Source organism: Cottoperca gobio, chromosome 23 (assembly GCF_900634415.1).
Source record: "Cottoperca gobio chromosome 23, fCotGob3.1, whole genome shotgun sequence".
Classification (NCBI taxonomy): domain Eukaryota; kingdom Metazoa; phylum Chordata; class Actinopteri; order Perciformes; family Bovichtidae; genus Cottoperca; species Cottoperca gobio.
Genome location: NC_041377.1, coordinates 7,978,341 through 8,002,530, shown reverse-complemented (window position 1 = coordinate 8,002,530; position 24,190 = coordinate 7,978,341). Strand labels below are relative to the sequence as shown.

Genomic DNA, 24,190 nt, shown 5'->3' with positions numbered 1-24,190 from the left:
GCGCTGTTTTCCGTAATGGAAATAATATTGCAAGGTAAGTCAGGACATTCAATTATTACTCCTGACTCAATTACAGCCTATTGGTCTAATTTCCTCAGACACTTCTTATTTAAATCGGATACTGTCTCTATGGTCTGACGCAAATGTCTTACAATTTTCTCTAAACTTATTCTATTGTTTTATTTTACGCTCCTTATTCTGATTATTCTATGGTATGTATCTGCTCTACTTACTGTTCTACAGGCTCCGGAATCACACAAAATGTCTACATATCTGTCACCCACACGCACAGTGAACCATGGTTTCTCCTCAAGTAGGAGACAGTTCTACAATTTTCAGTTATAATAGTTCTGTCTCCTCTTCTATGGGTTCTGTAAGTGTGTGTGTGTGGGTGAAATTATACGACCTGAATCTGGAGGAGTTGGGTCATCATGCTGGGAATCTAATGTTTTCGTAGTTCCTCCCTCGACTACAGTCTTCCTGTCCGTCGTTTCTCTGACGTCTGGATCTGCACTCTCTTGCCCAGTGTCCTGGTTTGCCACAACTGTAACACACTCCCTCTCTGCCTGATGTGCCCCTTCTACCTGTGCCCCTAAAACCTCCCCCTCTACTCTTATCTTGACTTCTTCTGGGGTTCTGGTAAGTTGTAATGCACATGTTTAAATGATAAACTGAGTCACTGAAACGATGGGAAGAATTTGAAGTTGTCGTTATTTAAAGGTTATTATGCTGTGATTTTACTGGTCCGGCCCACTTGAGAGCAAATTGTGCTGTATGTGGCCCCTGAACTAAAATGAGTTTGACACCCCTGCTTTATGAACCTTGCTTTGTGCACTGGAAAATTAAGGTTTTATTGAGTTGAAGTCATTTTGACAAAATGAAGTTTTTTGAGAGTTGAGGCTTTTTTTACAGAAATTAAGTTTCTTTTGAAAATCGAGTGTTGAGACCTGACCATAGAGCCCAGGGTATTGAAAGTAGACAGTCATATCTCCACATTGCCTTTGGCTATAAGGCCAAAGCTTTGAAGGTTTTTTCATGTAAATTAAGGTTTTGCTTAAAATTGAGGTTATTTTTGACAAAATGAAGGTTTTTTTGAGAGTTGAGGCTTTTGTTGTTTCTGATCCAACCGGACGACATCGATCTGCTGAGTCAGGCTTTCGTCAGGCCGATAGCGTAGCCGGAACCCCACATAAGTCAGTGTCAAGGTCAGTCAATAATAGAAGGTTGTTGTTACTGCTTTTGGCCACCTAATTTAAAGTGAAATGTTTAGAGCAGGAGATGCCATAAATAAATAAATAAGTTACATTTATTCCTTTTGGGTTGTGATTTTCCTCAAGATGGAATTTACAGATCTGTATGTGGTAGCAAAAGGGAAAAAAACATTTACTTTCAGAAATGTGTTGATTTCTCAATGATTACACTGGACATGACTGCATGTATGTGAATTCATACAAATTCCTTTAGATGCCCCAAATTGATCTCAATCCGCAAGCAAAATCATTTCACTTTTTGGCATTCAGTTAATTAATAGTTAGATTTTCCTATAACAAAGATGATACAAAGAGAAGTACGGCTTTAATTCAAGGTCCAGACCTTCATATTTTCTTCATGAAGATATTCATCAATTGGCAACACAGCAGCTGAGGTATGAAATATGGAGAATGTCTATAAGCCTATGAAGGGCACTTAAAAGTGTCGTCCGCTGATCTTTCAAATTATTTTATAGCATATGTTTTTGTTTGCAGAAAAATAAAACGATCCTTTTTTTTGTTGCTTTCAGTCTATTCATCTTAATGTACCATGCACCTTTGGTAACATTTTAGATTCTACACCCAGGTGGCTCCAAAGTGCCATTTTGATATCATTCACATTGGCTTTTTAACTGACAGCAAATAAAAGCTTTGTGAATACAGTAATGTTTCTTGATAATACACATGTATATTACATTTAACTGCAGCTGACTGAACTTCAAACTGTGATGTCACTGGTGAACCAGTTTCCTCCTGCCACGGACTCGTGTCCACAGGTTGCGGGCCGTTTCTGCGATGGTCCCCCTGCAGGGCAGACGGAGGCTCCTCAGAGGTTCTCTGATACACGCCAGTACTCCTGGCTCTGAGGGTTGCCCAAGGTAGTCATGTGAAATGTCGTTTATTTTCCTAAGCTGTTTGCTGTAGTAATTCCTCAGGTCACAAAGCTCTTCAGCTGCAGTCCCAGAGATGAAGGAGACATGGGATGGAGAGCTGGGCACAGTGTTAGTGGCTGTGTCACCAACTGGGGATTGAGAGGGAACATCTGCTGCTGCTATGTTAGCGCAGGGTTTCCTCCTCAGTCTCTGAGGGGTGGTGGATTTGCGTTTGGAACAAGGTTTAACTGAGTGTGATGGTGTTTTCTGATCATCACCGTTATCTATAATGTTTATTTCAACATCAACCTCAAGTTTATGTTGAGGCATGATGGACTTCATTTTACTCTCCTCTCCAGGTCCTTCTGTCAGCTGTTTGTTTGCTCTTTGTGTCCACTTGTCAATCTGGCTGATTGGCTTCAGGTCTTTTTTCCTGGACAGGTTCCCCTGTTCTTTTAATAGTTTCAGTTTGGGTTTTGTGGGAAAGCTGTTGTCCATTACAATGGGGTCGAAGTTCATATCAATATCCTCCTCATTGGCTGAACTGTCCTGTAAACAATGTGACAACATAGTGTCAGTGAAAAGTGAAGCCAGTTCAGTCACCGTAATATTCATTACCAAATGTCCTTTTAGAGTAAAATGCAATTAAAACACGTTCCATAACAGATAAGCAAAATTAATCTATGATGCATTTAGCCAACATCTATATATAGTCAGTGAGAATACATTGTTTGTTAGTAGAACTAGTGTAATAAAATATTAATGACATTTAGTGGGAGCATGCATATGTCTGGACATTAACACCCGAGATCATGAGTAAGAGGGTTGGGCTTTTCAAAATGTAAATACTGTTTGCATGTCAAAATAAATTACATATTTGATCTGTAATTATCTGTTAGAATTTTAAATCAGTGTATTACTGCACGGTGTGCCTTGTATTTCTAAAATGTAGTTTTTCCTGTGCGAAAAACACAATTGGTGTGCCATACTAAACTAAACTAAACAGACAATCATGACACCAAGCAAGCACTAGAAATAATGTCAAAAGTATTTTTGCATTTGTGGAAAAAGTCAAATGCAATTGCCTTACAAGAACATACAAGAGCCCACGAATAAAGGATACAACATTAATTCTATGTAGGTTAGTTCTTTAACGTATAGTCACAGTTTATACATAGTAACAGAATAATCTGAGATTTGGTAGCATAGCTTTCTTTATCTAGCCTTGGTTTAAAGTTTAGCAATGTATATACAGTTCTAATGTGCAGTGATTTTATATCTTCTTGCAATTAGTGTCACCAGGGGAATTGATCCAATCAAATGAACCCATAATAAACAGCAATAAGAGATTGTGGTGCCAATAATGTCATTTTATCGCCCAAGCCTGCTGGTTAGGTTTATTAATCATCAAGCACTCAAACTAGTCCGACACAAATGTGAAGCATGCAAGCAAGTAAGGCTGGACAGTGCCATGCCAACAGAAGCAGTCATGAACAGAATAAAGTGATGGACTGTACTTTGTCAGCTTGTCTTCCGGACAGGGTGGGGGGGTTAGGGGAGGTCTGTCTTGACTTTCTTGGACACAGGGGCCTCTCCACCACTTTGAACTGATCTCTTTCCCCCTTTGGCTTTGCCCTGGCCACTCACAGCTTTTACCTGCAGGTCATTAACAACAGTCTTTACCGGACAAGCTTGAAACACCTACATGGAGTGGACGAAGGAACACTAGAGGGGAGGACTCGCTTTAAAACTTGTATCGTCTAAACTTGATCATTTTTAATATGATTAAATTATGAATTAATGTCAAAATACTTAATTACTTAGTCATTTAAGCATCACTGTTTGTGTATCATGATATAAATAACAGTAAGTAAGGAGATTAAGTAATAAGGTTTTTTTTATAAAGGTTGTTTTACCTTGTGTGTGTGTGACAGCATTTTAAAATGACATGGAGGAAAGACAAGTCGGAAGAAAAGAAAACTGGTTAGAGACTTCCCAAAGAGAACAGAGGGTTGGAAGCAAAATCTCATTAATACACAAACACAGGAGATACAGAAATAAAGTGTTCAGTGTACGACTAAAGACAGGAGCCCGACATATGCCTTTTACAGATACCGTCATTTCCGGACTATAAGCCGCGACTTTTTCCCCATTTTGCGACCCTGCGGCTTATATAACAGTGCGGCTTATCTATGGATTTTTACAGCTAACGGCCACTAGGGGAATTCCTAAATCTATGGATTTTACAGGTTACAGTCCACCGGATGCAGGGAAAGAGCGCGCAAAAGTAGCGAGTGGTACGAGAGACAGACGGACATTACGAGAGCGAGGCAGTGTGTGAGACACCCTCATTATGGAAATATATATATTTATTTCGAGGAGTCTTATTTTGTTAAATATGCTTTTATGTTGATACTCCTGAAACCGGATACTCCTGAAACCGGCACTTTCTGGGGGTTCGCGCCACTTTTTCGGGAGACGGAAAGAAGGATACGCTGAAGAGAGGGGTGCATGTCCAAAAACCCCGACTGTGGAGTTACCGTATGATGATGACTTCCATGTGTTTCTTCTGTTTCAACGGTAATTTATGGACAAATTAAGGAAAAACACCAACGGTCAGAGACAATAAATGCTGATTGAACAGGCAGAAGTTCTCCATCGTTATTTCCTGGTTCTACACAACAACGCAGAGTCGATCGTGGTGTCAGCTACAGACCGGCTACATACACATCAGTCAATTTAGCGTCTGCGGCTTATAGCCCAGTGCGGCTTATATATGTACAAATTAGTCAATTTAGCGTCTGCGGCTTATAGTCAGGTGCGGTTTATAGTCCGAAAATTACGGTACATTGTTTTTACAGTATATGGTGGCCAATATAGCTAGCTGAATTGTTTACAGCCTGTCAGCTGGTATAGAAGAGCAATAACTTTATTTGTGTATTTTACGTGTGTGTGGGGGGGGTTCGGAAGCGGACACATCAAAGGCTCTCTGCTCGTGTGAAGGAGAATAGCTTCTTACAAGGACTAAATAAATGTTCACAGGGTGATACGATGTGTTATAGAGGGGATTTTGCCTGGATATGAACACAGGTGTGCCTTGAGATTTTGGCTTGGTCTTTGTTGTGCCTTGAACACAGAGAGTTTGGGAACCACTGTACTAGAGAATGTAAATAAAAAATAAATCATCATTTTCTAAAATATTTTCAAATTATTATGACATAAAAACTTTGTTTTAAATATCAAATCTGCTTGTTGAATCCAAATCCCTTATCAAATCTAATTAGATTACATTTTCCACATTTGCGAGACACTAAACTACATTTTTAAATAACTATCTCTGCTAAATGTATCTCAAAGTTTTCTACTTTTGTCTTTGCTAATAAGGTGGAGGGGGAATTAAAAGGATCAATAAGAGAGTTGGAGAGTTAAGAACACAAGCACACAAACGGGAGTACTGTAGTTTTACACAAATTAACATGGCTGGCAATCTGGAGTGATATAGCCTTTGGACTTTCATTTTGACCAAAAGTGAACTTGAGTAAAAACCACAATCCTTAATTACAGCAGATACTGGTGTATGATGCACTACAATACTATGCACAGTAGAAAGTCTGTTTGACCGTTTTGCAAAAGATCAATGGGCAGCATTTACTCACCACAGCAGATCCAGTCCCCGTTGTCCTCATGTTCATTCGGAGTGTGCACATCTTGTTTTTCAGAAGAGGAGCTTTGCGGCCCAGCTTCACGTAGACGTAGGTGGTGTACGGCGTGAAGCTAAATTCCTCTCTGAAGTCAAGAGACAGAATTACAAAGTCAGACTAAACGGTCCCAAAATGTGTTCTTATCAACATATTATTGTCTTTACTTGCAATATATCCACAAGGAGTAGCCCAAGTACCAGTTAACCAATATGTATCATATATGAGGGTCCTAGTAGGGTCCTAAATATGCAGAGTTCATCATTTGTTACACAAACTGGAGGAAAAAGAGGAATGCTGTGTTGTCAAGCACCATGCCAACCTCAAATTACCAACCTCCATGTGCTTCAAAGACTACAGAGCCAGACTGCCAACAAGGAATACATTTCCTTTTAAGTTTAAAGCTTATGGTTGTGTTTACTTCTCAACATATTTAAAGTAGCTTTGATGAAAACATCCATTTGCAATTCTTCGGCAGGGATTTTTGTATGCATGTATAACAAGCACCGACTAGTACAGATTTTGTCTTCTCATGCGGTCATTACTGTCACTGGAGGAGAGCTAGTTATCCGTTAGTAGCCGGTGGCTATAGAGATTTTCAAAATGTATTTTTAAGATGTCTTTTAAACTAACTACAAGGTACCAGCCCACACTCCGCACTTGGTCCGGAGTTATATCCCGACGAACTGAGCTGCTGCAGCCATCATAGAGTCCAAGTGAACATTTGAAGAAATGCATTCCTGAGATATCGTGTTCACGAGAATAGTACGGATGTAATGTTCGGGGTGGTGATGGTCTAGTGGTACGGCTTCCAAACAAAACACTAGATGGTTGTGAGTTCAATACCAAGGCTGCCACCATTGTACCCCTGAGCAAGGTACTTAACCCCGAGTTGCTCCAGGGAGACTGTCCCTGTACTTAGTTCACTGTAAGTCGCTCTGGATAAGAGCGTCTGCTAAATGACCTGTAATGTAATGCAGGTCACAGTAACCCTCAACGACCATAATCGAATCAGTCCGTCCTCGAGACAACGTGGACATTTGAAGAAATGTATGGTATACCTGACTTCACTAAATAATATTGGCGTTTTGGTGATATAGCATAGCTACTAATAATTCTCAATGCTGAGGTGTGCAGGTGTGGATAAACTTTCAGTAACCAAGCTATTAAAAAGGTCATTATTTCTTGGATACTGTGAAGACTAAGTAGCCATTTACTGGCCAGGGGAAGGCGTGCCTCCTGAATTCTGCCTAGCAACACAGAAGAACAAGACCAGCTCGCCAACAGCATGGAGGCTTTTGGCATTTACTAGTTTCAGCGTTCATTGAAATCCGCAAGTTGTCTTGTAGTTTGTCACCGCATTTACCAAGTAGTATAATTACATACTAAGTAGATAGAATGTAAGTGTATTCACTTTTTCTGCCGTCTCAAATAAGGCTTCTCACTTCTAACAGGAACAAGCGATTATGTACATACAGTATATATTATAGTTACACAGTTTACAGTATAAATAATACAACTGCCTGGCCAGCTCAACAGTCGAGGCTGCTGGTGTTGTCAGCCCTACGTACTTCTGTTTGGTTCTTGTATATATTGTGTATTGCTTAGTCGTAACCCTAGAGGGTGATAGTTTGTTCGTCAGCTTGCTGAACAAGCTGTTTAGGCCTTTATCAAGCACACTAGGTGCTCCTGTGCTGTGAACGCATCAAGTTTTCACCCCGAGTGTTTTGGAATTGTTGAGGTTGGGGTTTATTTTTGTTAGTTTGGCTTTGATGCCTTGTCGCTCTCATGTTAAGAGCCCTCCATTTGTTTTCTCGAACGCAATTAAAATTGCCAATTGTCCCAATTATATTAATAAATATATTTTATTTACCATAACCAACTGGTTTTATGTTACTCCTTTTCCCCTACCCAAGGAGCACTTGAATGCAAGGAGCACTTGAATGCATCATTAGCCTTGCGGGAGTGCAATTCTAGTTTCAAATGTATTGTCTATTTGCGTGGATCCAACGGTATGAGGAGGAATCACTTAAATAGAGTACCAAATTAACATTAGCCACAGTGAAGCTTGTAGCAGCTGCTGCTATTGAGGAGAGAGAGGACTGGAGAGGCAACAGTGACTAAACACCGCAGAGGAACAGGAACAGTGACCAAACACCGCCTAGCAATGTTCAGGAACTATATTTTAAAATTTTTGATTGTCAACTACTAGCTGGGAAAATGGCAAAATCAACACTGGCAGACTAAACTTTCCACCTCCTACAGCTACACATACAAGGATTAATAAATCTACATTGCAGCATGCAAGCCACTCTGCCGTTGGTGGCCAATTAGCTTACATAATAATTTAATAATCAAGTTGGTGGTTAATGCAAAACATAGATCTATATTTTTGTCAATGTCAACCCAAGGAATGATATCCAACCAAAACCTTTAAAACTGAAATTTGAAACCATCAATAATGTAAAATTCATTCAAAATACAAACAGCAGAACATAACGAGTCACCTGAGGTATCCCTGCAGCAGCAGCCGCACAATAACAGCTTCCTGCCTGCAGTCGAGACAGTGTGGTGGTCTGGATCATCTTTCTGCGCTTGGCTGGGCCTTTCCCTATCCACGCCTCCACCAACTTCAGAGGAGTCAGCTTCTCCTCCATTGATGCTGCCAGCTCCACGATTTGCACCAACTGTTTGGCATGCTGGGTAATGTCCACTGTGGTATAATCTGTAGGGATTGAGGTCAGATGATTACTACCTCAAAGAGAGAAGATGGCTTTTCACATCTCTAAAGAACACATACAACCATGAATTTTATTAAAACATAGCACATACGCGGACAAACACCTTTTGAATGACGGCAAGTATCACACATCCGGTCGCATCCATCATCGTCCCACACTTCATCAAAATGAACAGCCATGAGAGAGCGCCGACACCTTCACACAGCAAACATGAGACTCAGACATTCAAGTCATGGTGCGTAAACTATTACACTGTGTGTATGTTTGGGCGCGCTACCTGTCAACATTCTGGCAGTAGTCGACTATCTGCAGCAGCTTCTGCTGACCAACATTCTCCATCACCACCATGGTGCTGATCCTGAAGATATCAGAGAAGCCAAAGTAGATGATGCAGTCTGCCTGACTGTCATCTCGACCTGGAGATACAGAAAGAGGGATTTTAATGGGAGGTATATCTGCAAAAATACCAGAGCAGTAGAAGTATTCTGTCCAGACAGAAGTAAAACGGTGTGTACCTGCGCGTCCACTTTCTTGGTAGTAGTTCTCGATGGACTTACTGATGGTGTGGTGGATGACAAACCTGACGTCAGGCTTGTCAATGCCCATGCCAAACGCCACTGTTGCTACCACCACCTAGAGGTTAATACAACCACATAATATGTTCAAATATGACACCAGTAAGTGTGTATTTATTTCGTACAAAGGCGGCCCCACGTAAAGCCTTAATCATCCTTTGGTTTTCAAGTTCCATTTTGAAGTTATAGAATGCCTTTCAAATTAACATTTCCATGTAGAACAGAAACAATTATGCAGTTCCTCGATTAGTTGGACAGAAAAATTAATCGGTTCTTTCATTTCATAAAGCATAAATGCCTGGTTCCACCTTCTCCAATGTGAGGATTTGCATCTTTTTAAACAGAATCAATTTGGGTTATGGTCTATTGGTCAGACAAAACACAACTTGTTTTGGGCACTTTTCACTATTGTGTGGATCATAAACCAAAGAACAAAGCAAACTCTTTGCCCAATGATTCTAGAACCACCTGTCATACAAAAACTACCTGGATTTTGTTGGAGGTCCATTTGCGGTGAACGCGGGATTTATCTTCAGGGTCCATGTGACCGTGGTAGGGATAGGCAAGGATGTCGCTCTTCTGGAGTTCAGATGACACTGACTCTGCATCCTTCTGAGAGAACACATACACGATTCCTGTGGCACACACATCAAGAAATATGGAGTACGATTGCTCTGTATGTGAATGTAAATCTACATCCATTAATAATATATTCAGTCACATCTAAAAATCACTTTGTAGAGCATATTTGCCTCAATATGATGCACTATAGTCGCTTTTTTTTGTCTTATTAGTCTTGTTTGCTGCAGTACCTGACTGATCCTTGTATTTGTTCTTGATCAGAGAGGCAATGTCACTTATAGATGCACCATAGTTCGAGTCTTTAATACGAACCTGAGAAACAAGCAGAGTGTTTGTGTCACTAGCATTTTCTATTGAGTTGGACAGTTGTGAGTTAGTATCTAGACTAGAGAATTAAACATGCAAAAACAGCAGTACGGTCCTTTATGTTTTGTAAGCAGATGCAAGGCAGTACAGATGATTTTAAAGAGTCCGTCAGGTGTGTTAGCCGGTGCCAGGGTTACCACCTCATAAAAGAGATTGGTTCGGTTGAAGGATGCAGAGAGTGTGATTGGCTGTGGCACACACAGGATCTTCTCGCAGTCCTTGAGGACGCTGCTGGTTGCTGTGGCTGTGAGTCCGAGCAGAGGGACTTTGGGGAACTGCCTCTTCAGGATGCCCAGTAGTTTATAATCTGCACAGGGACACACAAACACACACACACGTTTATCAACTTTGAATAAAGGGGTATAAAAAAAACGAAAAGAAGTAACTGCTTTCGACTGTTCTACTGCTTTGATGATCTGCTTTCCAGCTCATCGTGACTTTGAACGTGGCCCACCAGAAAAATAACAGAAGTCTATTGCCTATATTTTCAGGTTTTCCTATGTTTAAAAACAGCTGCTTACACGGCTAATTTTGGTAGAAAAAGGGTATTGTTAGGTTGCCTTGGAAGAACTACACTACCTCCATCAGAGTGAAGGAGACCACTCACCTGGTCTAAAGTCATGTCCCCACTGGCTGCAACAGTGCACCTCATCCACAGCAATACGACTCAGCAGGTTTGCATTATAGGCTTTCTCCAAACGAGACATGAGCAGCTTGCTCTTGGCAATCTTCTCTGGAGTCACGTACACCAGCTTGAAAGGGGCATTCAGATCTGTCATTCCAGCCATGACAGACTTGGCGTGTGCCTAAAAAAAAATGTGTATTTAGAATTTTGCTTTTCCATTTTTACACATTATGAGCTAACATTTCACTCCAAAACATTATTAATACAAATGAAAAACACATTAGAAAATTGTTTTGACAAACTAAAACAAGACTGTTTAGTCCCAGAGGGGAAAAAACACGGTCCACATTTATTGGATAGGACAGGATAGACATATTGGAGAAAGTGCAAATAGATATGGAACATGCACATGTGTCAGAGCCAGAGGTTTGGAATCTTTTCTTAGCTGCCAGTTTAATATTTGGGGTTCTGTGGAAACCCTCAGTGAGTGAAGGTGTGCATAAGTGAGACGACTCCTGTCTGGGTTTTTGTTCTTCTTCATCACAGAGAAAAGCTGCTCACACAGGTATGTGCTTCCAAACATGCAAAGCATCTGAGCATCATGAAGGAGTGTTGAGGCATTGTTTCAGGATGAAGCTTGGAAACTGTGCAGCGCCCACAGAGTCATACTTTGCCTTGAGTGTCATTACACTGGAGGTCAATCAGCTCCATTTGGACGTTCACAGGTGCCGTTTCCACGTCAACTGCAAACGGATTGCTGAGCAGTTCAATTTTAATATCTGAGCTGCAAATTCGGCAAATGCACTCAGTTGATCAGCAGAATGCGCGGTCGGGAACACAGCGGTGGAGATGGTTTGTCAGTGTTTGGAAACACGTAGTGACCAAAGTTTCCTTCTGCATCAGAGTCTCCCACAGGCAGCTTGGCTTGGAACGCTCTCACTGCATCATACATGTCCGTGATCACACGGCCCTGAAGCTAGAGGTTTAACAGTGAGATGCTTTCTTATGTCGCACAGAAAGTCTAGCTCACACGCCCAGAGATCTGTGGTGTGTTTCCCTTTGCTTGCCAAAAGATGGCAATTTCCTCACGCAACTCGAAAAATCTATTCAGCACTTTCCCTCGACTCAGCCATCGCACCGCCATGTTCAAAATGTATCTCCTCAAGTTTCCTGTCTGTGTTACGGTGCTTATTACATGTTCCATTTCCAGAGCTTTACAACACAGCACTTCCTGGTGTATGATGCAGTGATACACCGTCAGCTGCATCTTCTCCCGCATCCAACTAATCCACTCTTTCACCGTGCATCTAAGGCACTCCATCTGTCGTCAAGGAAATACATTTAAAAATATTTGGCTTTTATGGCTCTCCCAGCCTAAAAGGTTCCTGACCGCTGGCCTAGGGGGTCTTTAGAGTTACTGCAGGGGGATCACAAAATTATTGTTTGATAATGTTTCAAAGGTTTTTTTTTTCTCCAAAAATTAAATGACTGAAAATATGTGAAAAAATCACATGCAGTTTTGACGAACACTAGCATAAGAAGAGATCAACAGACTGAAGGGTGAGATGAAGTGAAATAAATAAGAAGAATATAGCTGCCACTTGTTACCTTGCTACTGGACGCATTCAGCATGACTGCTGACACATCGATGGACTTCAGGTACATGATCTGGTCCTCCATCAGGGACAGCAGGGGAGTGACAACCAATGTAAAACCTGACACACAGATACATGTGATGTGATAACAGTAGGACAGACTGGAAATGGAAATGGGAGGATTTTGAATCCTCTTTTTATCGTCACACATGTACACAGCACTGCAAACACAGGGAAATTTAGACTCTGCATTTAACCCATCCTAGTATTAGGAGTAGTGGGCAGCTACTACACAGCGCCTTGCTCAAGGGGACCTCGGCAGTGCCCAGTAAGCAAACTGGCACCTCTCCAGGTACCAGTCATACTTTGACTTGAACTGGCTACCCTCTGGGGACTGAGCTACTGCTGCCCTAAGCATGTGGCAATAAGCATGTATTGACTCACAGGACAAACAAAATGATCTTATAAACTGCAAAATGTGGTGTGTGAGCATGAGCAGTGTAAGGTCATTAGTTTAGATCCAACACTGTGTATATGCGCTTCTGTACCCTTGGAGCAGACTGCTGGCAGCTGGTAGCAGAGGCTTTTACCCCTTCCTGTGGGCATCACCAGGAACAGATCTCTGCCTGACAGAGTCAGGTTGATGGCTCTCAGTTGCAGTGGTCTGAACGTGGAGAGATGAAAAGAGTCCTTCAGGTGCTGCTCCACTTCTTTGGACCATGGAAAATCTACCGAACATAAAAAGATAAGCAAGTCAACACTTAAAATGATTTGACTCCAACTGTATTGCCATGTGTGTAGAGTACCTGTGCCATCATAGAGCTGCATCTCTTGCTTGCTCATTACTGTATCAGCTTCAGATGACTTTGAGGAACATGAAGATGATGGCTGTGCGGCATCACAGGCTTCCTCCAGCCGCTCCAGCAGTGCATTTTTACGTGTAGTCAGCTCAGCCTGCTTCTGCAGGAGATCTGTAATCTGCAGTTCCACCAACTCCAGCTCTGCCTCCACTGAGTCCAGCTCTGCCTGCACATCTGAACAGGAACAAACACACCTAGAAACTGCTATATTGTATTTACCAATTGTTGAGTCACACACACACATAACGCTGCTTACACCAATTTAGTTTGAAAACTTCTATATCCCACCCGCTCCTCTCCTACGCAACACCTCGTCACAGGAGGCCTGTAGAACTGCCGGTCGGCAACTCACAAGACTGAGTTCATCTCTGGCTACACCTCCCAGTGATCCCTTGCCCTCACTGAGACTTGTACCTTCTCCCACTCACCCAGAGCCACTGGCCGAGGAGGTGGCACTGGTCTGCTGATCTCTCCCAAATTGAGTTTTTCCTCTTTATCCATTGCCACCCTTCACCCACTCATCTTTAGAATTTCATGCCGTCACTATAACAAAGCCGGTTACATTAAACATTGTTGTTCTCTACCGTCCTCCAGGTCCTTTGGGGGAGTTTTTGGAGGAATTAGAAGCCTGACTGGTCTTCAATCTACCTTAGTTCTCCCACACTACACTGCTTCTCCGCTCCCTTCACTGGCTACCAGTTATGGCCTGAATCTGCTTCAAGACTCTGGTGCTAGCCTACCGTGCTGTGAATGGATCAGCCCCTTCCTACATCCAGGCCATGGTCGAACCATACACCCAGCATGTTCACTTCGCTCTGCGTCGGCCAATCGGCTCGCCACTCCCTCACTACGAGTGGGACCCAGATTCCCCTCAAACAAAACCCGCCTTTTTGCTATCCTGGCTCCAAAATGGTGGAACGACCTCCCCATTGATGTCAGGTCAGCAGACAGTCTTCACACCTTCCGTCGCAGACTGAAAACTCACCTGTTTCGACTGCACCTCGGCGAATGAAACAGAACTAAAAAAAAACTGTTCTTTGCATGTTGCGCTTGCTTATATTGGTTTGCTTATTTCTGTATGTTGCACTTTCGTTTGGCTTATTTGAAGCTAATGTACTTGCAAGATTCTTGCTGTTCGCAGTTGTATCCTCATGATTGTTTGCACTATTTGTAAGTCGCTTTGGACAAAAGCGTCAGCTAAATGATAATGTAAAAACTCAAAGGGTTGTGTTTTAGTCTGGATGGGCAAACAAAGATCTTTCATTACAATTGACCTCCGCTTCTTCATTGGACCCTACAGGCGCAGGTGTCCGCCTGCCCCCCCCAAGCTAAAATGTTTGTGTGTGTGGAGATCGTTTTTTGTTTTAAAATAACAACATGTAGTGTGGATGTAGCCTCAGAGTTAACCTGATAGTGTGAACAGCGAGGAGACCCTCCACAACCAATGATCTCATTTATTCTCCTTTGTACCTGCCCCAGTGACCCTAGAGCTGAGGGGAGGGTGTTATCTTTTCCCATGAAATCAACCTCATGTCGTACAAAAACAACTGCAGGGTTATCAATGGGACAGTGTGACAAAAACAAATAAAACTGATGCAAAGTAATTCACTGCATAACACCTCAACTGTTTGTTTCTGACCTACCATTAGTTCCGTCACCAACATCCATATTTAGGAGCCAAACTTCAGACTGTCACAGTTGTTAATATTCATTCCCTGTAAGACAGAAAGACATGTTCAACGAAATTTAGTTTTGAAGTACTCTTTCCTTTCAACCTTTAATTCCCTTATCATAAAGAATACTTTATTTCATATAAAATATAAACTAAATGACAAATGATTACGTGTTTATTAAGTGTAAAAGTAACGTTAAATGCCACATTTTGTACCATAAACATTAACCTACATAGCTGACCACAAGTTAGTATTTTAGCACCTGTTTCATCAAACAGGGAGCAGCAAGTTATCGTTAGTAGCTTGTTAATAATGGATATGATAACCTTAATATTGGAGCATCATGTTTAACCGACCTCCAACTCACGCGTCACTGCCATTTTCTGCAGGTAACGTTAACTAGATTAAGTTTCGCTACTTGGAAATGTAACCCTTTGTGTTATTGGCTTAATTAGCCTACGTATGGAAAAAAAGAACAAATGACTAACCATTCAGCGACTTCGTCCAGGCGTAGAGGCCATGTGTGTTTAAAGAGCGGTCCAGGCCTATGTCTTGTTTGTGATTCCACTTCACGGTTGCTACAGCAGAGTGACCGCGCCAGGGATAGGAAGAGATATCCTTTCGCCCTGGGTTTGGCCTGCCAGGCTGCCAATTACATGATCTGTCTCCTGATTGCAGATTGACATATTGGCTAGTTTAAAAACATATATATATATATATATATTTCATAAATAAAGCTTTATGTAGTCTATGTTTAATACATAATTTGGGAGGCCTTAAAGTAAAACATGTTATCTCAAGTACACATCAGCGCTGCCTGACAGAAAAAACACAGTAAAGTTTTAACCCCTTTAACTGAGTGTGGTGCATTCAAGATACATGTTCAGTGGCAGATTAGTTTAATTGTTTCTCCTTTTTAGTTAATATTCGTGTCATATGCAATCCAGTATATGTGTGTTATACCAGTAGAGTAGATATAATATACATGCACACTACTACAGATGCTAAAATTAGACTTGCAAAGTCGTTGTTTATGGGAGCGTTTTTCCCGATTATCCAATATCCGTTCTTTAAACGATATCCTCAGCGTTACATAAAAACACGGGACCTACCGGATTTGGTTTATATTATGGTTACAGTTTCTGAAAAATCATGTTTTGTCCAAAACACTACAATACAAATAAGATCATAGATGGTCAAGACCATGATCGAGACACACTATGGTAACATCTAATGATACTTTTACTTTCGGAGCTTAGCTTCGCAACTCTATGAACAACGGTGGTGTCACGTTGCGTTGAATGCGACACGGCGCTATTCCGGAAGATGTCATCGCGAGAAGGTGTGTTTCCGGAAGACGTGGCTGTTGCTGCAGTGGCAGCTGTCATCCAAATTATTTTAGAAGAAGAGTACTTAAATGCTACTTTAATATATTCGCTATCTCTATTTTATATTCTCCCGTTTATTCGGCGTCAAGATGATTTCGCTAACAGACTCCCAAAGTAAGACTCTTTGTATTTGAGCGTCTATGTAGGTTTATCTGCAGCAGTTGGTTAACTAGCAATTAACAATCAGTGCTAGGAAAGTAAGCTTTACTGTTTCTCTCATAGCGTGCCAAAACCCATAGCCCGTATAGCCAACAGCTAACTCCTATTACTTAAAGCTAACATACGTTCATGTTGCAATTTCGTATCTCAAAAGCTTTGACTAGCTGTAAGAGAGTGAACAACGGAGATCCAGGGAAGCTCCAGTGAAATGACTGTTTTCAGTTTCATTGTGGCTTTTAATATAAATATTGACAATTATTTGTTTACCTAATTGTTTTAATGTGCATTAACAGGGTACTTATAAAAGGTACCGCACATTTTAAATCCCTAACCCAACCAGTTAACTTTGAATATATTCACAAGAAGTATGATATGCACGACTAAATGTCCTGTATTTATCAGATAGTTATCTAGATGGTAAAATTGATTGTGGCCTTGTCCACTCTATCGCGCCTTTCTGTGACGAGGAGTATTGCTTGAATTGGCCTCACACAAAGATGCAACTCTCACTTCCTTGTTGATTTCCAATGTGTGCTTCAGAGTTAAACAGTCAATGACATGCAAAAAAATGTAGGGTGGAGTTAAATGGTGGCCAATCATACTTCAGCTCAGGGTGTCCAGCTTTACACTTTAGTAACAATCTCGAATGGAATAATTTAACTTTCCTGTGGTATGTATTTGTCCTGCAGAGATTGGAATGGGATTAACAGGCTTCGGCGTGTTTTTCCTCTTCTTCGGGATGATCCTGTTTTTTGACAAAGCACTCCTGGCTATTGGAAATGTGAGTGTTTATGCTTCATTGAACTGACATTATATGTAATGTTGAGAAACATACAAGTTGTAAAAACAGGTTTCACTATGTTTGTTGTGCAATTAACCCACCAGCTGAGCCCTCCAGTAGTATCAAAATTGGCTAACTGGCATGTTCTTAAAGTTTGCCACACTGATTTCAAATCAAGCTATTTGCTGTACATCAGTTGCCTCTCACTTTTGGAAATTGGGGTCTTGCGAGACAGATTAAAAAAAAGAATGGTCAAAATTGAAGCTCCAGATATCCTAATTTTCTGAACCAAAATCACTGGATCCTACTTGTCCTATATTGCAACCCTTAGCATATCTTTGTTAGATCCTCTATTCCATCCTAAACTATTCCATCCTTTAATTTATCTGTTTCTGAGTCTTTCACTAACTAAATTTGATGGAGGTAAATAGAAAGAACTGATAAAGTTTACAGAAACAATGTTGATTAGTTTGGTTAATGTGCAGACTTTGAGCAGTTTTAAATGTGTGTATTAGAAAATAAATCTTTTTGAGTGATATGGGTGGTGGAACTTTTCTCTCATAGATCCTGTTTGTTGCTGGACTTGCTTTTGTCATCGGGTTGGAGAGGACCTTCCGCTTCTTCTTCCAGAAACACAAGATGAAGGCCACCAGTTTCTTCCTGGGAGGTGTGCTTGTGGTGCTGATTGGCTGGCCCATCATCGGAGTTGTGCTGGAGATTTATGGCTTTTTCCTCTTGTTTAGGTAAGAGGAAACAAAGGGGGCACAAACTGAGAAACGGACACAGCAGACTGACAATTCTTTGTGGGGTGTGGAACTTGGGGTAGTGAATGAAACTCCTACTGAAGCTCATCACTGGGAGGCAAAAAGAACTGTCATGGACAGTGCATGTGGTTGTATTTACTCTCCACAGGCCAACAGTGTGTTTAGGAGGGACTAGCTCTAGAAGTTAAACCAAATTGGCCACAGTGCAGTCAACTTGGTAGCCTTAATGAATTATAATTAAACATAAGCTATTTGCAGCATATTCAATAATTTTAAACCCTTATGTTATACTTAAATGACAATGGTCTCAAAGCCGACCAGTGTGCACCTACTATGGTTCAGTATCACTCACTCACACCCCTACAGTACACAAAAGAAATGGTTAAAGAAGCGCTTTTCTTATTATGAAAGCAACACCAGCGATTGTTCTACCAATTTTCATTGGTCGGACAAGAGCATATTGACCGACCAGAATGTGTCTGCCCTACAAATTTGGGTAAGGATTTAGCCAATCTTTGACACGCAAGTCATGAACATTACAGCAACTAAGGACTTCTAGCATGGCTTAAGGCTTAAGACTTGTTTGACAAACAGTTTTTCACGTACATATGTCTCATTTCATTAACTATCAATAGTAGAACAGAACACAAGATACACAGAAAGTATTTTCATGTTCTAAGCAAATCATTTATGTTTCTACATGTTTACATGTTATTTGTCCAATTTCTCAGTTTCACGCAGTTATCGGTATTAGGACTCTGACTAACTTCTCTTTCTCTGTCTTTTGTCTCTTCCCCTCCCTCTCTCTCTCTTTCACTCTCATCACATCCAGGGGTTTCTTCCCAGTTGTAGTAGGGCTTTATCAGAAGAATACCTATCCTGGGCTCCATCCTAAACCTGCCCTTCATCAGTGCAGTACGTATTACCTAGCAGTGCAGCAGTCCTGCAGCTCTGCTTTGTTTACACGCAGCATGGCTTTTTCTTGTTTATTATTTACCCTGTTTAAACACCGCAACCACATCAAATTATCCCAATCCAATGCACTCAGCTCCTGCACATTACAGCTGGCTTAATAAAACAATGCTGTGAGTTGGTCTGGATTAGTAATCCACTTGGAGACTGTCTCTAAATGTATGTTAGAGATTAACTCAAAGAATATCGTGGTATTTACAACAACACCAAGGTAGTTTTGGAAATAATATCGGGGTCATCTGGGCTTTAACTCCAGTCTTTAAGATGTATGAGGTCCCCAATGGGGACTGCCACTGTTGAATCTAAAACTCCCAAGTTATAGCACAAGTATTGCTGCTAATGGACATGCTCCTACCATGCTATTGTGTGGGAATCTTTGTCTTGAGGTAAATGTCTCTCTGTCTTTGTTTTTTATTAAAGCCTTCGTAAGGCTCTGAGGACAATCGGCAGACGTGGTCAGTCACTGCCGATTTACCCTTGCATGTTCACATATTATTTAACCGTTACAATATTCACAACAAGGTATGTCATGACAGAAGGGAAAGCTTATACTTTTGTTTAGGGAGCTGAAAATTCTAATTAATGTTTTTTAATCTTAATTTGTTCATACAACTTGAAAGACACACTCGGCAGGTAAAATGAGATTCAAATGCAGCTTTGAAGTTATTCTTTTAATGGTACTTTTAACATCTTTGTAGACTTTTCAGAACTTATTTTTGAGAATTTGTGTGGGAAGTGAATGTTGTCCAGATAAATTCATCTCTGTATGGCAAAATATGTTGTGTTGGAAGGTTGATGCCATAGTGACTGCTAACAGGGCTAGTTGTTGATCTACTAAAGCTGGCAAAAGGATTGTAATGGTATACCGGTATCATGGTTCACTATGGTATTAAAGTGGAAGGTTATTATACCATGACATTTTCTTATCTACGGTATTAAAAACAAATTGAACGTGAGCTACAGGTGCAGACAGGATCAGTATGACTGCGCTGTTGGACACCTACAGTATATGCTATCTTTTAATAATCATAAGACATTATTTTAAAAGCTCACAGCTGATGTTATTTGTCATTTAGTAGTTAATTTAATATGCCATAGTGCTGCTAACATGTAAACTAACATGCTTTAGTTATATAACGTATAGTTACATGCATGTTTATAATTCTGTTCTCAATCCTTTTTATGAATCATTGTAACTGATCATTTTAATATTCATTTCAATATTCTAATAATGGTGTAATACCCTGAAACAGTGATCTTTTCTGAGACGGTTACCGTACCATGAAAATCTCACAACGTCACAAACACTAGCTGGCAAGCTAAGTGATAACATGCTAGCTCGTTAGTAACATACTGGTGAAAACTACAAGCGCTAACTGGCAGTTAGTGAGCTAGCTAGGTACAGTAGCTAACAAGGAAAACATTTTTAAATTAGTTTATTTAATTGACAGCAAATCATGTCTCTTTGTGGAGCAGTTTATAGAGCAGAGTTTCTATTTATTAAAGTGGATAATGCAACAAAGCTAATATTTTACCGTTGGCTTGGCCAGGTCTCTCTTCCAAAAAGGGTTTTGACTTAAATTTCACTTACCTGGTTAAATAAAACAGCTGATGGTGTTAGCAGCATACCTTCCAATGCTAGCTCGTCTACTTACCGACGTACTGTAAGACGATAATTGAGAAAACTTGAAGCTCAACTGTGCTGAAAAACGAGTACTACGTGCTACAGCCAACTGTAAAAACCAGTGAAGATAAAAATCAAACTGCTTCGTTGATTATTTCACCTTTTATGCATGTATTACAGATGTTTTCTTACATATGTTTCTTAACTATGTGGGTCTGTCACACAAACAAAAGACTTAATTTCCACTAACTCTGTTCGGGATGTCTGGCTGATGAAATATCAGATAGTTAAGAGGGCACAGCTCAGTGACTGACAACAAATGTCAATTAAAAAAATATGGCAAATGTCATGATCAACAATCAATTCCTACAAAAAAATAAAGTGTATCCTTTGTAACATTTTTCTAAATAAAACCCATAGTTTTTGTGTTAAGATAAAATTGTAATAATGCTTGCACAGTCAGCAGTCGGCTCACAATTAACTTTCTAAACAGATTAGCTTGCTAGTGGTAATACTAGCTCGGCTATCCCTGCCATTCCCATGACCCTCGCCTTGTAGGTTATAACGGTCCCTGGGTGCACCGTTCCTCAAAGGTGACTGTGAAGACAGTTTTTAGTTAGTGCAAATTCAAAGTTTAAAAAGTGAAATTCTCTAATAAGGTGCATCTTTAATTTACATCTGTCAGCAAATCCATTGAACACTGCATCTTTCCATTAAAAAAACAAATTGGCTTCTCTCTTTTATAAATGCTGATGTTACAGCTTCATTATATACTATATATGTGGCTTTGTTTGTTGTTTTTTATTAGATATTAAAATGTAAACTTCTTTATCAAAAACTACTGACACAAAGTCTTGTGTTCTTTAAATGATGAACTCTTAAGTTATTCTTCAGAATTAAAACAAAAATCTGCACTAAGAAGAAATGAATGACCAAAACACATTTTTCAAATTTGCACATTTTCAATTAAATATTGTATGAATCATTTCTAAATGGTAATAACAATAGAACCAAAATTAGCAGGGATTCTTTTTTCTGTTTGTCCTGTTCACCTGTGGTGTGTCCTTTTTTTTTTTTTTTTTATAAGTCATGCATGTTTTCCATCATAAAATGTTGTAGGATTGTGGGTAAACGATACACCACCCAGGCATCAGTTGTATTCACACTAACATTTTGCAATTCATTGAAAACTCACAGGTCTGTGTCAGTTGATGCTTTCTACACGAGAGAAGCTGAAAAGCAACAAGATGACACTTAACAGTTTCTTTCTTTTCTTTCAGTATGTGGACAAAGTGGGTGAGAGCAACACCATGGTATAACAGTGACTTGTTGTACCCAGAGACGGCTATTTGAGTACTGCAGTTTTTATAAACCAATACATCGGGCAGATTTAAAGCAACTATGGTTTTACGTTGAAATTCATCCCCCTCCAGCAGGCAAAGACTTTCTGTCTGCAATTTTACTTGGCAGTGCAACCAATCAAAGGTTCATCAGAGCGTTGCACCACCAGTCTGTTACTAAAGGGTGGAGTTACTAAGGTCACTACAATAAATATTTCAAAAGCTATTGATCCCTTCACTGTTGAGTGCATCTCGCATGAAAATGGAAGATGGAAGACTTCCTCAAAACACCATTAACTCTGTCTCTGGAATAACAGTCAAAAAAACTGACCCTCCACAAGGATGAGAAGTGGACCGACAGCTTGCCATGTTGTCACATTTCTGTGCCTGTGCTTTGACTTTATTTGGACAAAAGCTTTTACATCCAGCATTTTGTCTCTTTGCAGATATTCTGTGAGTGTGGCTATTGTAATATTTTCCCTTTCTTACATGTAAGTTCTTTTTACAGTTGGCTAATGAGTTTTGAAATTATTTTTTAAATGATCAGTGCTTTACTTCCTGTATAGTGAGGTGCTATGGCATCATACTAGTATATTTTGCAATTGTATTGTTATAACTACTACTATTAAATTCTGGTCACACCAGAAAGTGACCATTCATAATTGTAACACGTGAATGGTGAAGTTCATTCAGGTGGTGCTAGAAGCTTGGTAATGTAGTGACTACTTATGAGGCTAGCTAGCAAACTACCATAGCTGGTGAGCTAACATGCTAGCCAGTCGGGAACATGTTAGCGCTAGTGTGTCACAAAAGCTCTCCAAGCTAGCTGGGTAAGGTAGCAAGGTAGCTCAGTCCTTAACAGGAAAATACTAAAGAAACACTCATTCAAGAAACACAATTGTACCAACCTCTCCTGTCTCATAACTGTCTACACACCATGGCTCTTTTGTAGAGCAGTTTACACCACAGCAGAGCAGGGTTGTATGAAACTAAGTTTATTTTATTTATTTTTGAATAAATTAAATGCTGGTGTTACTAGGCTTTTTTTAAATGGCTTTTTTTTTTAATAGCTGTTTTCCAAAGCATATAATTGGTATCCTCCAATAATCAGCCATTGGTTTCACTTAATTGTATTACACTACTAACAGAGACTTGAAATGTGAGTTGGATTATTTCATGGAAAGTACCAACCTTTCTAGTGCAAGAATACAGTTGCCACCTAAAGCGTTTGAACATAACATCAAGGAAACATTCTCAAAACGTAATGTCCTTGTGATGGGTTATATGAGCAGCATGGTTGAATTCTCTGCAAGTTGATTTTCATAGCATACTGAAATGAACTGAAACCAGTGGACTGGAAGGTAGGAAACTAATCTAAAATGGTATACTTTGGAAAATAGTCAGCTATATATAAAGTGTACACTATTTTCTTTTTGAAGTATATCTCTGGTTTATTTCAACTTGGGTCTTATTAAAGCCAAAACTACAAAAATAAGTGCCAAATTGTAATAATTGTTACTTCTCCTATAATGGACTTAAACATGTGAAATACCACTATGGTTCTGGTATCTCACTCGAAGAATTCAGGTATATTATTTCAGTAGTCTAAAGCAGTCAAAGTTTCTGTGTAAACAAATGAACTCTTTTCAAACCTGAGAACATATGCTCTGAAGCAGCTGCAGCTTGACATATTTGTGGATCTACTTTTATATCTAAATGAGCATTATCAGATCATACCACTTAGAATCCCTTTGGGGCTAGTGTCCTATCCACATCTCTGTTGAGCTTTAAATTTAAAATTATGTGAAGATTATCGATTTTCTTTCTTTTATTTTTTGAGAAGAAATGTTCTTCAGCATCACAGACATCAGCCACCTCAACACAGGAGCTGAATAAATGAACTCTTCAACTACTTTCTGTTGGGAGTATCCAGAAAATGTATGTTATTTGTGAAATGACAATGTTTTGCTGTATGGCACTTTTGTAAATATACTATGGAAGTAAGCTTTGTATCTGCCATCCACCTTGTTTCTGGTAATTTATTCCTGTCTTGTCATTGACTATTTACATACACTGTAATTCAGATTTTTCAACATCCACATACCCACTGTAAATTTTCATAATTCAAACAATGGCATTTTTAAGTAGCTATTCAAACTAAATGAATAAAAGTAAAGAATATATATAAGTGACGTCAGCCCACGATATAGATGACAAAATAAAACCTGAATAAGTAAGTGTAAAAACATACTGAATACAGTGCACAAAGGGCTAAAATTGTGGGGAAATGAACAAAACAGAAATACATTACATACACCTCCAAAG

General features: G+C 40.0%; 2 protein-coding genes across 2 annotated transcripts; one reads left to right on the top strand and one right to left on the bottom strand.

Moving 5' to 3' along the window:
* Positions 1-1,290: 1,290 nt before the first annotated feature.
* On the bottom strand, positions 1,291-16,119 carry LOC115028215 (RecQ helicase-like). The gene is given in 17 exon segments (XM_029461779.1): positions 1,291-2,671; positions 5,779-5,908; positions 8,328-8,368; positions 8,370-8,545; positions 8,665-8,756; positions 8,839-8,977; positions 9,077-9,194; positions 9,623-9,771; positions 9,949-10,030; positions 10,225-10,391; positions 10,692-10,890; positions 12,318-12,424; positions 12,853-13,032; positions 13,111-13,338; positions 14,808-14,879; positions 15,326-15,505; positions 15,950-16,119. Coding segments are annotated over 15 exon segments (2,523 nt in total). The 5' UTR covers positions 14,833-14,879; positions 15,326-15,505; positions 15,950-16,119; the 3' UTR covers positions 1,291-1,981.
* Positions 16,120-16,185: 66 nt separating this feature from the next.
* Positions 16,186-23,884, top strand: golt1ba (golgi transport 1Ba). The gene is given in 6 exon segments (XM_029461780.1): positions 16,186-16,339; positions 17,074-17,165; positions 17,730-17,908; positions 18,762-18,783; positions 18,785-18,844; positions 21,806-23,884. Coding segments are annotated over 6 exon segments (417 nt in total). The 5' UTR covers positions 16,186-16,314; the 3' UTR covers positions 21,845-23,884.
* Positions 23,885-24,190: the final 306 nt, after the last annotated feature.